The sequence below is a fragment of the Strongylocentrotus purpuratus genome, unplaced genomic scaffold, assembly GCF_000002235.5.
Source record: "Strongylocentrotus purpuratus isolate Spur 01 unplaced genomic scaffold, Spur_5.0 spur5_scaffold_19, whole genome shotgun sequence".
In the NCBI taxonomy this organism is placed as follows: Eukaryota; Metazoa; Echinodermata; class Echinoidea; order Camarodonta; family Strongylocentrotidae; genus Strongylocentrotus; species Strongylocentrotus purpuratus.
The window spans coordinates 3,370,839-3,384,896 of record NW_022145604.1 but is presented as its reverse complement, the minus strand read 5'-3'; the positions used below and the strand labels follow the sequence as shown (position 1 = coordinate 3,384,896).

The window sequence follows — 14,058 nt, the reverse complement described above, 5'->3', positions numbered from 1 at the left end:
ATACACATCTTCAATCATAATAGTCACATTAATACAGCCCTTAAAACTACATTTCGAAGTGGTTTACATCAATAATAATAATAATAATAATATTTAGTTTTTATATAGCGCTTAATACAATGTCTCTAAGCGCTTTACAAATATACTATTGTAATTATTATCTCTAATGTTGTCCGCATTAACATATGCCTTCATTACCTTGCACATAGACAGAGAAAGAGCATGTCACAGAGTTGCCAGCTGAATCTGAAAACGTATAGCTAGCCACAGCATCCTCTGTGAAGTTAAAGGGGGAGATCAGATTTTCAGGCAAGGTGGTCACAGAGAGGACTCCATCGGCATTATCCTGAGCTCTGGGTAGGTCAAAGGTCACTTCTACACCCCAGACTTCAGTACGGATTATTGATATGGGGCCAGGGCAGAATGTCAACGTTGGAGCTACTTCATCTACAAGAGAACATAGAGCAAAATAGATTTGTTCAACGGATATTCAGATACAGCATATCTGTGTCGAGATCTGTAGAGATATTTTCACAGCCATGTCGAGAGGGTTTGTCAGGGAGGTAAACATTTTGAATAAAAGAATTTCAATACTGAGATTTATCATTATCAATCTACGCGTGTATATCAAGAGTAAGCAAATCTTGATATACAGTTGGAATGATTTTACAAAAATGTTTGACAGCTTTGTTGTCATATACATACATGACAGGTTACTTAAAATGTTTGCTCTCTACTAATGCATGTCACATCAATCGCAAATTTAACTTTAGATTTGATTATAATTTAATTTTGATTTGACTTTTGTTGAAGCAACTGATTCTGTTTCAAACAGTGTGGATCACTGCATCATTTCATCGTCCATACCAACGCATGTCACATCGATTGCACCAGCATCTAAGTCCCACTCTCCATCTGCGGCACAGGAGACTGAGTGTACAGCGCCCTCTAAAGTAAGTCCATTGTGGCAGAAGAAGGTGCATTCTGTCCCGTAGTAGAGCTTCTCCATACTGGTGCATGTGGCAGGGTACACATTGATGTTCAGTGGAAGATCCAGGGGGTCACATCCAACAACTGGTATGCAAAAAGGAAGATTTAAACCAAAAATAGGGGTAAACAAATTTAATACAAAAAAAAATCATAAAAAAGATACAAAGAGAGAGAGAAAAAAAATCCATAGATATGAGCTTTAGGAAAGGGAATTTTATTCTGGCAACTTCTGCTTAATCCATTAAATAGAGTAAGGTCACAAAATCTAATAGGTGATGCACACTGCTCTACAAAGTCCAAACTTCTACATCACAACTAAAGCATGCACATTTTACAGAAAAGAAAACAGATGAGACAGCGATTTAACAAACATGCAAGATCATAGGTTGCTGTATTTCCCTTCCTCCCTCCTCTAATGAAAATTAACACTTACTATCACAAAAGGGTGTTGTTTCTCTCTGCCAGTGCATGCGTTGCCCTGTGTAGTTACAATGAGTTAGGCTCGGACCAACGAGGAAGTATCCAGTAGCACATTCCACTTCACACTCGCTTCCCCATACGTTGTCACATGATCCAACGACATTACCAAACACGGGCGGGTAGAGAGGCTGACATCTTCTCACTAAAAATGAAATCAATATAAGAGGAAAATAATTGTGAAGACGGATTTAGGATTCAAGTTTCAAAAAATGGTGATGGTTATTTTACCTGACTGCTAACAAAGCATAAATGCTTGTAAGTAAGCAACCAGACGGCCGACGGCTTTAGGTCCTCTCCGAGGGACCTGGTAATGAGGATCAATGCCTCACCAAAGGGCACTAGCGCATCGCTTTGGTTTGAACCCGGGTCATCAGATTACGAGACCACTCCTCTACCGACTGAGCTATCGCGCCTCCTTCTAAGTAAAAGGGTAGCCTCATGAATTTAAATACTACTCTCCCTGATGGATCTCCGATCAAAGTTTACATGCTACTGCATTCAGTATTAAATCTATGTTGTATAATTAAAATAGAAACAAGAACATTGTTATCTCCTCTATAGGATACCATAGAAATGAAACAAAGAAGTTGGCGAATAGACATGAAAATCACCAGCTGCCACTAGATAGTGCACTACTGAGCCAACCATAATTATAACTGGGGGTGTTTCACGAAGATCCTAAGTTGGACTTAACAATTATGGAAAGCCGTTAGCAGCTATGAATTTAGAAGTCCAACTTAGAGTTAGGATCTTTATAAAACACCCCCAGCTCTCAAAAAATTCTTACATCTACTAACCTCTCACAGTGATCTCAAAGAAGCAGGTCTGTGTATTGCCTTTGGGATCCGATGCAGTACATTCTACAGCATAGTCCCCTTCAGGCATCACTCCTTGCTCCAGGTCACACACAATACTGGTGGCAGCGGTGGGATCGTTATCAGTGGCCTGTACATCCCAGGTGATATCAGTAAGCAGTTCTCCTTCAGGGGTATAGACAATGAAGTCATTCGGGCAGGCTGTGAACACAGGCTCTTCAATATCTGGAAAGAAGAAATGTAGTCCAAGTCCAAGAATAAATTCTTACCCTTCGAGCCTTTACAGTAGAATAATTACCTTAACAATATATCATGAGATTATTCACATTATGTTTCCGATTTCTTAGATCTAAAATACTGACAATGGTTCTTCTACAGATCTATCAGATCCAATGCCCTATTCGTAAACATTCCTATAACCACAGAGCCTTTCAAGTGACCCACAATTTTGTGTCAAATACAATCCATTTGCAGTCTCCTCATTATTTCATTCACTTTTCTTTTTAATTCAGTTTTTAATTAAATGCATACTACTACTCACTTTCTGTTTTTGTCTGTTAATAGAATCCCTGTTTCTTTGTACCATTTACTTTGTGAAATCATTGCAACTAAATGTTAAAGGTATGTGAAATATTTTAAATATATGTGCATTATGAAACAATGAACTGAAACTAACTTGTTTAGGTAGAGATTCTCGGGTAAACTCTATTCGGATTTCAACAAAATTGATAATTTAGAAATGAAATTGATCTGTTTTCCCCCTTTATTAAAGTCCTCGTAGTCAAAAAGGCCTAGAAAACAAAGAATGACAGCACTGTAAACCATCCAAAATTGCTGTTGCCCAGAAATCGAATATGATAACAGGGACTACTAACCAACACATGATGCTTGGGTGATGTTCCTGGACCAGAACCCAGTTCCTAGGCAAACCGTATCGCTCAGAATCCTTGGCTGGATCTGGAACCCAGGTGTGTTACATCGAAGCAGACATGTCTCTCCAAACGTGGGGTCTGTCTGGCAGTCAGCAGGTGTGATGGTGGCTCCATTCACCACTCCCAGTGGAGCACAGGCAACGGCTGTACAGAAACAAATTGTCAATTTTTAAATAGGTACATTATCTTTAAAAAAAAATCTATTCATGTATCTATGTATGTATCCCATTTCAGTCTGGAGGCTGATAGCAACATTCTTATACCCTTTCCATTTATGTACACGACTCCATTTGGTTACCACGCTGAGTATTTTTTTTCTTCAAATGGGTACTTGGCAATCTCTTTGGTCTTGATCTATAGTCATTATCTGACTGTAGATGGTGGTTTTGTGAATTGTTCTTAATAGCAAGAGCAAACACGCGATCAGTATTTACTGGGTGCAAGACAAGATTTCTTTACTAATTGATATTGCACCCAGGAAGCCTCCCATTGAAAGCCTAACATTTGTCCTTCCTCTTAAACAATAATAGTACCCAGATGTTATATTGTGCATTGCAAATGATCATCATAGTACCCCTTGATGATTATCTTATCTTCAACTTTGAGATTATTTATGTATAATGTGGTATGTGAAATATGCAAATATTACCTGTAATAAAACTGAAGAAGACAAACAAAATTACCTTGACAAGTGAAGTCAGAGCCACTCCAGGTCCCGTCAGCTTGGCAACGCTTCTGATGATCACCAACCCCTCTGAAGCCATAGGGACAGTAGAAGGTACAGAGGGTTCCGAAGGTCTCTTCTGCAGGTGGCTCCTGGTGGCACCCTGACCTGACTGCTAAAGGTGGGGTCGCAAGGGATGGGCAGGTACGGGCTGAAGGAGCAAAATACATGGAATTCTAAGGTTGAATAGTTATACTGGTAACACGAATCAATGAAGAAGTTTGTAACTCATGGTTTGAACACCTGATATTCCCTTAAAGCCCATCTGCACTAGTTTGGCTAGGTGGGATTAGACATTCCTGCAAGGTCACCGACAGATGGTTATCTCATCAAATCAGCTCTCAATTAACATAAGGAAAAGGAGATCATGGGGGACCAACGTGCACCGATTAGGCATCGTTTGCTATATAGAGGGTGCAAGTAGCTACAAGTAGTGCAGTGAGGCTTTAAGATTTTTCTTCTTATTTCATCGTTTCTACATGTATATATTTAGAAATTAGAGTATGTAAGGGTTACTATTCTTTCTGATTGGGTCTACCAATAGATTGGGATAGCCATTTCAAATAATAGAAAACATCACTATTCATTGATATTACATAATAATATATCTTTCAAGTATACCATGTTATAGGTTTTCCTTAAAAGACATTGTAGCTGAGATGTTAGTATCAATGTCATTATCGTTGTCATTGTCATCCTCATTTTTATATTAATTCATAGATTCCCCTGCTTCTTACGTCTACATGAGGGCTGTTCTCCGTCCCATGATGCAGGAGCTTGGCCTTGAGTCAGTTCACAGGTGCGTATGGATGGACCAACAAGCTCATAGCCCTGGTTACATGTGTAAGAACACTCTGAGCCATATATAGGGTCTGTGCAGTTGACAAGGGAGCCCCTGGATGGTGCTTGAGGTCTTCGACACCGGAAAACTGGATAAGCATCAGAAAGATAAATTGCAATTAAAGTGTGTGTTAACTTATACAACAGATAACTATGTGCTTCCTACTAGGGTCTCTCCTCCTAAGAATTGCAAAATATATAGTCAAACCTGTCTATAGCAACCACCCAAGGGAAACACAAAAGTCGTCTTTGTAGACAGGTTCCTTTAGAACATATTTCAATGAAAAAACATTTTCAAGGGAAAAAAAATATGGTGATTGTAGACAGGTGGTTACTAAAGCAGGTCTGACTTAAGTAGAAACATTAAAGTATGTGGGCCTTTCTGCACCACCTTGATTTCTGCAACACCTTACGGTTTCATTTGACAAATTTTCTTCTCCTTTTTTTGTTTTTATGTCAATCATATAGGTATGTATTTTCTTTATGATGTGTCTTTTACATGTATGTTTGTATTGCAAATAAGAGCTTGCTTAAAGAATATGTGTGTTCAAATAGATAAACAAGCAAACTGACTTATTGAATAATAAATCACACATAATGGTGAACTGCAGGAAGATCTGTTTTCTCACCATTAACATGAATATCTATCTGACAGCGGCCTGCATTGCCACTAGGGTCAGAAGCAACGTAGGAAGTCGTTGTAGTGCCTTCCAAAAAGGTTGCATTGGGTCCAGGCAGACCAGCGATTCTGTATACAAAATAAAATAAATTTAGATTAAACTCTACAAATCATTCAAAGGCTTGAGGGTTAACACATCAGACTGTTGTCTAGAAACCACTAAGAGTCACTCACAAGTGGATAAAATGGAGAAAGGCTGATTTTATTTCATCAAATACATTAACCAAACCCGTGACCTGTAGAAAATTATAGGTGGCTTTGAGATAAACGAGTCACATATCTTGTTGATATAATTACGACTTACCTTTTTACCGTGACATTCCCTGAGTTATCTGAAGCGCTAGGAATCACAAAATCCACGGTGGTATTGAGTGCTCCTCTGTCAGCGTTGACATTGATATACCTCGGGCAGGGTTCATCAAACGTGGGCTCCTGATGATCTGAGTAAGATATGAACATACAATTGAAATGAAACGCTGTGGGAATGAAGCTCGGTACATAAAATATTTATCTCATTGACCTATTTATATGTCATATTGAATGCATTTAAAGGCCCATTGCACTCCGTATAGCTACTTGCGCCCTCTATATAGCAAACAATGCCTAATCGGTGACCATTGGTCCCCCATGATCCTCTTTTTCTTATGTTAAGTGATAGCTGATTTGATGAGATAACCACCTGTCAGTTACCTTGCAGGGTGGTCTTATCCCTCCTGTAAACTAGTACAGATGGGCTTTAAACACCTGTGTGATTGAGCCCCCTGTCAACATTCACAGTGATATACTTTGATCATGGTTTGTCAAAGTGGCTTGATCTATACCTGATGTGAACACACTTCTTGAGATAAAATTGAATTGAGATTTATTGTCCCTTTCAGGAAAACTTTTTTACACTGGTTTCACAGTCATTGTACATGGACATAATACAAGAAGAAATACATAATACAATAATAGCAAATGTATATCATCACAAACATCATAACATTCTGAAAATTATTGTTACATTGTAAACGGAACAATATATACACTGCTCAATTGCTAAATATTTCAATTTATTGTTCAATGGTCCTTTCTGAACCCTTTTATCAAAATTCCCATTGAATGTGTTCCCACAGAGGTACATTAAGCACTGCTAATCGACATTGGTCTACTGAGGATCTACAGAAGATTTGTGAACCTATTGTTCTAACCACCCTTTAACGTGTTTCTCATTTTTGAGATGTTTCACATCATTGAACATATTTTATCCAAGCACTTTCAAATTATTTGCAAGTTCAGATCTTTTCTTTCTATTGCACAATTATGTTGAAGCATGTGTCCATTTATTTTCCTGATTCTAACAGCATTTGCTTTCTAGTTGCCCAACAGAAAAGTCTTTTCAAGTAAATAATTAAAGGGAGTGTCTCACTAAAAAAAGCCTTAATTACTCTTAATTTTATTAGAAGAATTCCTGGTGACCTTGTTCAAGTTCCCCTTTTCCCTGTATCATTTTGTAAAAGATATAAGCCTAAGATGAGGGTTTATGATAAGTTATAAGATTAGAGAAAGGGTTGGATTAAAGTTCTGCATATAGTTAGTGTAGGGAATTGACTGCAAAGTAATTTTTGCTCAAGCAATTTTTTTAGAACCGACAGGATCACTGATATCAAAATCATATTAATCACCAGGAAGAAATAATATCAGTATTCTGATTCTTTAATGAAACTTGGTATATTTTGTTTCCGTTAAAATATACTTACCTTCACAGTAGACAATCCTGTTGTCACTCCAGGTGCCATCTGCTGTACAGGTTTTGGCAAAAGAACCATGCTGCAGGAAACCATTGTTGCATAGAAAATTGCAGGGAGTGTCATAAGGAATCCTGGAGTCCGAATTGGTACACTCTGCTGGTGATACAGTACCATGGTCCAGTCTGAAACCGGACAGACAGCTCACAGAAGCTGAAGTATGAAGAGATAGAGGAAAAGACTTTTAGATTCATAACTGTTGTTGTAAACAAAGAGAAATTGACAGTAGACAATGAAGTCGCAGGATATGCCACAAAGTGCCCTGGCTGGCACCATTATTGGTATGCTCTGCTAGTCATACGGTACCATGGCTATATTATTAGGATGAAACCAGACTGACTGCTCACAGAAGCCGACATAGGAAGATAAAGAAAACAAATCTAGATTCATAAACTATTAAGCAGAAGAGAAAACCATTCTTGCAGGAAAAGATGGAAGAGTTACCATACGGTACCATGGCACAACCATGGGTATACTATGCTGGTGATGTGTTGCTTTGGTTCAGCCTAAAACCTACATGGACAGTTTACAGAAGCTGACAAGGGAAGATTCAGAGGGGAAGAGGAAGCCAATGTTCCAGAGGAAATTGCAGGATGAGCCGTACTGTACTCTTCGAGGTGACAGGGTACACCGTACTGGAGATACAGCACCATGGCTCAGACTTACACCAGTTGGACAGGACACAGATGCTGACATTGGAAGCTTAAGAGGGAAACATTTATACTCGCATCTATTGTTGTCAGTAGAAGAGGGTTTGTCGACATACAGAAGAACTTAAAGGTAACGTTAGACAAGATTTTATAGATAGATTTATCATCTTCATTGTCCTTGTTGCCCTAAGGAATCTAATGAGAACTTTTAACAACAAGGTAATATTAACCGTTACAAACAAGGTAATTATCCATTACAAACAAGGTAACTAACCATTACAAACAAGGTAATTAACCATTATAAACAAGGTAAATAACCATTAAAAACAAGGTAATTAACCATTATAAACAAGGTAATTAACCATTATAAACAAGGTAATTAACCATTACAAACAAGGTAATTAACCATTACACACAAGGTAACTTACCATTATAAACAAGGTAAATAACCACTATAAGCAAGGTAAATAACCATTATAAACAAGGTAATTAACCATTACAAACAAGGTAATTAACCATTATAAACAAGGTAAATAACCATTACAAACAAGGTAATTAACCATTATAAACAAGGTAATTAACCATTATAAGCAAGGTGATTAACCACTATAAGCAAGGTAACTAACCATTACAAACAAGGTAAATAACCATAACAAGGTACTTAACTATTATAAACAAGGTAGTTAACTATTATAAGCAAGGTAACCAACCATTACAAACAAGATCCTCTCCTGAGAATATTCCATCTGCAGTGCAGGTACGAGTCGCTCTCTTAAGCCCCTGTTCTGTCAAGTATCCATCATCGCAAGCAAACTCACACTGATCTCCGTATGATGCATCTTCAAAAGGGCAGCCTCGTACAGAGCTGTTGGCAGAGGGTTGGATTTCACATCTTGCCACTTCAAAAAGAGATTTGTTAAACAGTGAGGTCATGTATTTTCTGTTTAAGCGCTAGGCAAGGAAAATATGATTATCATTTTGACACAAATAATATAAAACAATATTTCTGCATCTTTAGTGTTCTCGTGAGCAGCACACTTTGATTTGAAACCCATAACAATTGTGGAAATTAGTCAATTTTAAATTTTGGGGCATTAACATTCCAGACTTCATGAATACTTTGTTTCCCATTTTGAGAATACTTTAACCTATCAAGCAATGCAGTATTCATTCATTAAACAAATAGTAATTACCCAATTTCATAAAAAATAATGAATGCAAAACTTCTGTGAGAACATATCCAGTATTTGTTCAATGATATTTTGCAATTTTGCCTGCTCATGCGCATAATGTATCTTTATCTCCAAACTGGCTGTTTTTAGCTAATCAGGCAAAGAAACTCACATACCTTGACAAATCGGCACATTCTCATTCCATGCTCCAACTGTATTACTTCCTCCTCCACTCTGCCCACATATCAACTCCACATGCTCCATTTTGTCTGGGAGGTCGTAACCAAGGCTACAGGTCACTTGGCATGTTGACCCCAACACAGCTCCACCCTCACATGACCCCTGACCCAGGAGTAGAGTAACATGACCTTTCGATGGAGCATAAATAGGCGGGCATCTTACCACTGGAAAATACAAATAAACAATGAAGAGTTACAAAGTCATTTCGTGAACTAAAATATTTTCAAGTGAACCACTAATTATGGAGTCTGAGAATACTTCTTAATAATCTTGTCATTGAATTCCTTCAAATAAGATATCACATGGGTGACCTTAATAAACAAGTTCTAATAAATTTCCTGCTTTTATTCGGGTCAAATTAATTCAAAGGTTGACTTTTGATTTAGCTGATAGACACGGCACATTATATATGTTCACTATATTATTATTATTTTAACTACACATTCCCATCAGCTTTCTCAACACATCATTAGAAATGGAGGGAGTGGTAACTATATATTTCTAACTTTTCTAATACACTCTATAGAATGAGTTTATATTATATCTACTGTTACAAAATATTGATTACTGAACTTTCACCTTTGACCTGGAGGTCAAAAGAGCATGTATCAGTGTTGCCTGCAGCATCTGTTGCTCTATAGACCAGAGAGTGATCTCCTTCTGTGAGGGTGGTTGGTTTGGATCCAATAGGGTTCGAATCGATGCTCTCCAACTGAGCAACTATCATCAAGCCTGCGTCTGATGCCTGTGTGTACATCATCATGAAAACAGGGTAAATGGCAAAACATGATTGTACTTATCATGATCTTCCTCATTATTGTCATTATTTTCTAGCGCTCACCTTAATGTTTTTGCTTCATATTCCTCTTTTTCCTCATTACAAAAAATATTATTGCATTCAATATATTGAAATCATTTTCGATATAAACTTGTCACATACTGTGCTCAATGAGGTTTACAATAAAGCCGGGGTATACAATATGATTGCAGGGCCCTCCGGGAGAACAGTATGAATACTGATGAGGCTACCCTGGGTAAACAAGACATAATATCCATATAATAATACGCTAAGGCGTCGAGGGGGGTATCCGGGGTCCATTTTACGGCGCCCAGATCTCCCCTCCCGCCCGCCCCCGGGCGCCGCCGGGCGGTCCCGCGGACGGACGGGGTTTCAATCTACAGAATTGGCCACGTCCCGGCCCTGTGCGACGTCCCGGTCGTCGTCGATGCGTCCGCACGTCCCACTTATCCGTCACGAATTTCATGCTTTAGCATGAAACGGAAGTGGACGAGCGGTCTGAGGCGCCGGTTGCGTTCGATTCGCCGGCAGCTCTTGCACTTTTTGCACGCACGGGTTCGATCCCGCCTCCGTCGCAAGTTTTTTTTTTCTTCCCCGTGTTTGTTTTGTATATTTTAGATGTTGTAATCTTTACCATTTTTTAAATGAGTCGAGTCTTTATTTGATATTTATTAGCTTATTTCATGATATCTAGGCCTAAAATCAGCGCAACAGATGTCTTCCCATATCCACGTCCAAACTTAGAGACCTATTTCCATCATTATTGCCGGGATTTTTATATAGTTTTCGTGAGTGGAGGTATGAAATCAAAGCTTTTTTTGTGATTATTCTGGCCATGTTTACTCAGTTTTGATTATCATTTATTAAAGGAAAGTTTTCACAAGAAAATCAGAGAAAAACATCGTTCAGTTTCAAGAGCTCTGCCGTACGCATACAGTGTGTAGTGCAGTGCAGCTAGCTGCGCTGGCTGCTCGACTGAGCTGAGTGAGTGAGTGAGCTAGCTATTCAGAGTCGAAGAGACTATGAAGGGCCAAACATGCCAATATTCGACAACTATACGCTATATTATGTATCCATCCATGCGACTATTTATGTCTATCCATTCATTGAAGTAGGCCTACACGTGAATTACACAACAGCGGGCAGGCCGAAGTGCCATAAGATCGTTGGGGGGGGGGCAAAATATTTTTTTTTGCATCTTACATGTTACAAAAAAAATCTGCATCTTACATGTTACATGCAGACCCCACAAAACATTTTTCAAAGTGTGGGGGGGGGGGGGGGTCAGGTAGATCGAAGCGAGTTGAGTGTAGGCGTGGGGTCCACGGGTTTCAAGGGGCCATAAACCCCCGAAAGCTCGGGGGGTTTAGGCGTTTAATTAGGGTCAGATGAGCATATTTTCAATACTTTATTTGGCGTGGGGTCAAAAGGTAGAGTTGCATAGTGTTGCGTACCAACTACACTGGCCTACGTTACTATATGCTGGGGGACGGAAAGGGGTACGCAAGATGAACAAAAACAATTCAACATGTTTAATTTTTTTCGCGTACTTTCGGCGTAGAAACTTGACGCAGAAAGTACGCCTTTTTACGCAACACTACGCTACATGACTACGCAACAGTACGCTACCCTACGCCAGATTGACAAAGCAGTAAAAGCTTTCCACACAGTAAGCAACCATAAGCAAACCTGTACGCCAGCCTACGCATAACCTACGCAGGGACTATTTTCCCATTAATACGCAGCCTAATTTCTGCGTAGTCGGTACGCCACACTACGGAACTCTACGCAGTTCCAGTGGCTTAAAGAATAACTACCTGTATAGTTGGATCGTTTTTTTTTTTTTATATAAGGCCAAATTTAAAAAAAAACATGTTTAGCGTCCTGTTTTTTGGAAAAATGGGAAGGAGGCCCTTTTTTTCTTTTTTTTTTCTTTCAAAATGGCCGCTCCGTACATTTTCCCTGACATTCAGCCTATTTTTCAAGATGGCGGCCGACAATTTTTTTTTTTCTTTTTTAAAATCAGAAATACATTTTAGCAGTGCTTTTCATGTTTTTTTTCTTTCAAAAAAAATAAATAAATAAAAAAGAAAATAAATAAATTAAAAAAAAAAAAAGGAGGCGGCCCCCAAAAAGGAAGCAGGCGGGAACGCTGTTTTTTTTCTTTCAAAAATAAAAAAAATAAAAAAATAAAATATTTTTAAAAAAAGCGGGCGGGGACGCTAAACATGTATATTTTTTTAATGACCTGAATGGCAAATAAAGTTCTTGGTGGTTTTAATTTAGACAGTCTCTATATATCTATTTACACCCCCCGCCCCCCTCTAGAATCCCGCGGATTTCCGCGGGTCCTGCTAGTCCATATAATAATACGCTAAGGCGTCGAGGGGGGTATCCGGGCTCCATTTTACGGCGCCCAAATCTCCCCTCCCGCCCGCCCCCGGGCGCCGCCGGGCGGTCCCGCGGACGGACGGGGTTTCAATCTACAGAATTGGCCACGTCCCGGCCCGGTGCGACGTCCCGGTCGTCGTCGACGTCGTCGATGCGTCCGCACGTCCTATATATCCGTCACGAATTTCATGCTTTAGCATGAAACGGAAGTGGACGAGCGGTCTGAGGCGCCGGTTGCGTTCGATTCGCCGGCAGCTCTTGCACTTTTTGCACGCACGGGTTCGATCCCGCCTCCGTCTCAAGTGTTTTTTTTTTCTTCCCCGTGTTGTTTTGTATATTTTAGATGTTGTAATCTTTACCATTTTTTAAATTTTAATTAAAATGTAGACCTGATATTTAAAATTTAAACGAGTTGAGTCTTTATTTGATATTTATTAGCTTATTTCATGATCAGCGCAACAGATGTCTTCCCATATCCACGTCCAAACTTAGAGACCTATTTCCATCATTATTGCCGGGATTTTTATATAGTTTTCGTGAGTGGAGGTATGAAATCAAAGCTTATTTTGTGATTATTCTGGCCATGTTTACTCAGTTTTGACTATCATTTATTAAAGGAAAGTTTTCACAAGAAAATCAGAGAAAAACATCGTTCAGTTTCGAGAGCTCTGCCGTACGCATACAGTGTGTAGTGCAGTGCAGCTGCGCTGGCTGCTCGACTGAGCTGAGTGAGTGAGTGAGCTAGCTATTCAGAGTCGAAGAGACTATGAAGGGCCAAACATGCCAATATTCGACAACTATACGCTATATTATGTATCCATCCATGCGACTATTTATGTCTATCCATTCATTGAAGTAGGCCTACACGTGAACACAACAGCGGGCAGGCCGAAGTGCCATAAGATCGTTGGGGGGGGGGGGGGGGGGGGCAAAATATTTTTTTTGCAATTTACATGTTACAAAAAAATCTGCATCTTACATGTTACATGCAGACCCCACAAAACATTTTTCAAAGTGTGGGGGGGGGGGGGGGTCAGGTAGATCGAAGCGAGTTGAGTGTAGGCGTGGGGTCCACGGGTTGTGGGGGGGGGGCGAGGGGGATCAGGTAGATCGAGGCGAGTTGAGTGTAGGCGTGGGGTCCACGGGTTTCAAGGGGCCATAAACCCCCGAAAGCTCGGGGGGTTTAGGCGTTTAATTAGGGTCAGATGAGCATATTTTTAATACTTTATTTGGCGTGGGGTCAATACGTAGAGTTGCGTAGTGTTGCGTACCAACTACGCTGGCCTACGTTACTATATGCTGGGGGACGGAAAGGGGTACGCAAGATGAACGAAAACAATTCAACATGTTTAATTTTTTTCGCGTACTTTCGGCGTAGAAACTTGACGCAGAAAGTACGCCTTTTTACGCAACACTACGCTACATGACTACGCAACAGTACGCTACCCTACGCCAGATTGACAAAGCAGTAAAAGCTTTCCACACAGTAAGCGACCATAAGCAAACCTGTACGCCAGCCTACGCATAACCTACGCAGGGACTATTTTCCCATTAATACG

General features: G+C 39.7%; 1 protein-coding gene across 1 annotated transcript in view; it reads right to left on the bottom strand.

Annotated features, from left to right (window-relative positions):
* Nucleotides 1–10,069, bottom strand: part of LOC580251 (sushi, von Willebrand factor type A, EGF and pentraxin domain-containing protein 1) — a 32,013-nt gene extending 21,944 nt beyond the window's left edge. The window contains exons 1-13 of the mRNA XM_011664840.2: nt 9,889–10,069; nt 9,246–9,473; nt 8,608–8,796; nt 7,200–7,400; nt 5,765–5,900; nt 5,411–5,529; nt 4,679–4,870; nt 3,901–4,092; nt 3,161–3,361; nt 2,268–2,510; nt 1,424–1,612; nt 868–1,074; nt 199–447 (exon numbers count right to left, since the gene is read on the bottom strand). Of these exons, the coding sequence (XP_011663142.2) occupies nt 199–447; nt 868–1,074; nt 1,424–1,612; nt 2,268–2,510; nt 3,161–3,361; nt 3,901–4,092; nt 4,679–4,870; nt 5,411–5,529; nt 5,765–5,900; nt 7,200–7,400; nt 8,608–8,796; nt 9,246–9,473; nt 9,889–10,069 (2,527 nt within the window). The remainder of the gene's footprint in view (nt 1–198; nt 448–867; nt 1,075–1,423; nt 1,613–2,267; nt 2,511–3,160; nt 3,362–3,900; nt 4,093–4,678; nt 4,871–5,410; nt 5,530–5,764; nt 5,901–7,199; nt 7,401–8,607; nt 8,797–9,245; nt 9,474–9,888) is intronic.
* Between the last annotated feature and the right edge of the window lie 3,989 nt (nt 10,070–14,058).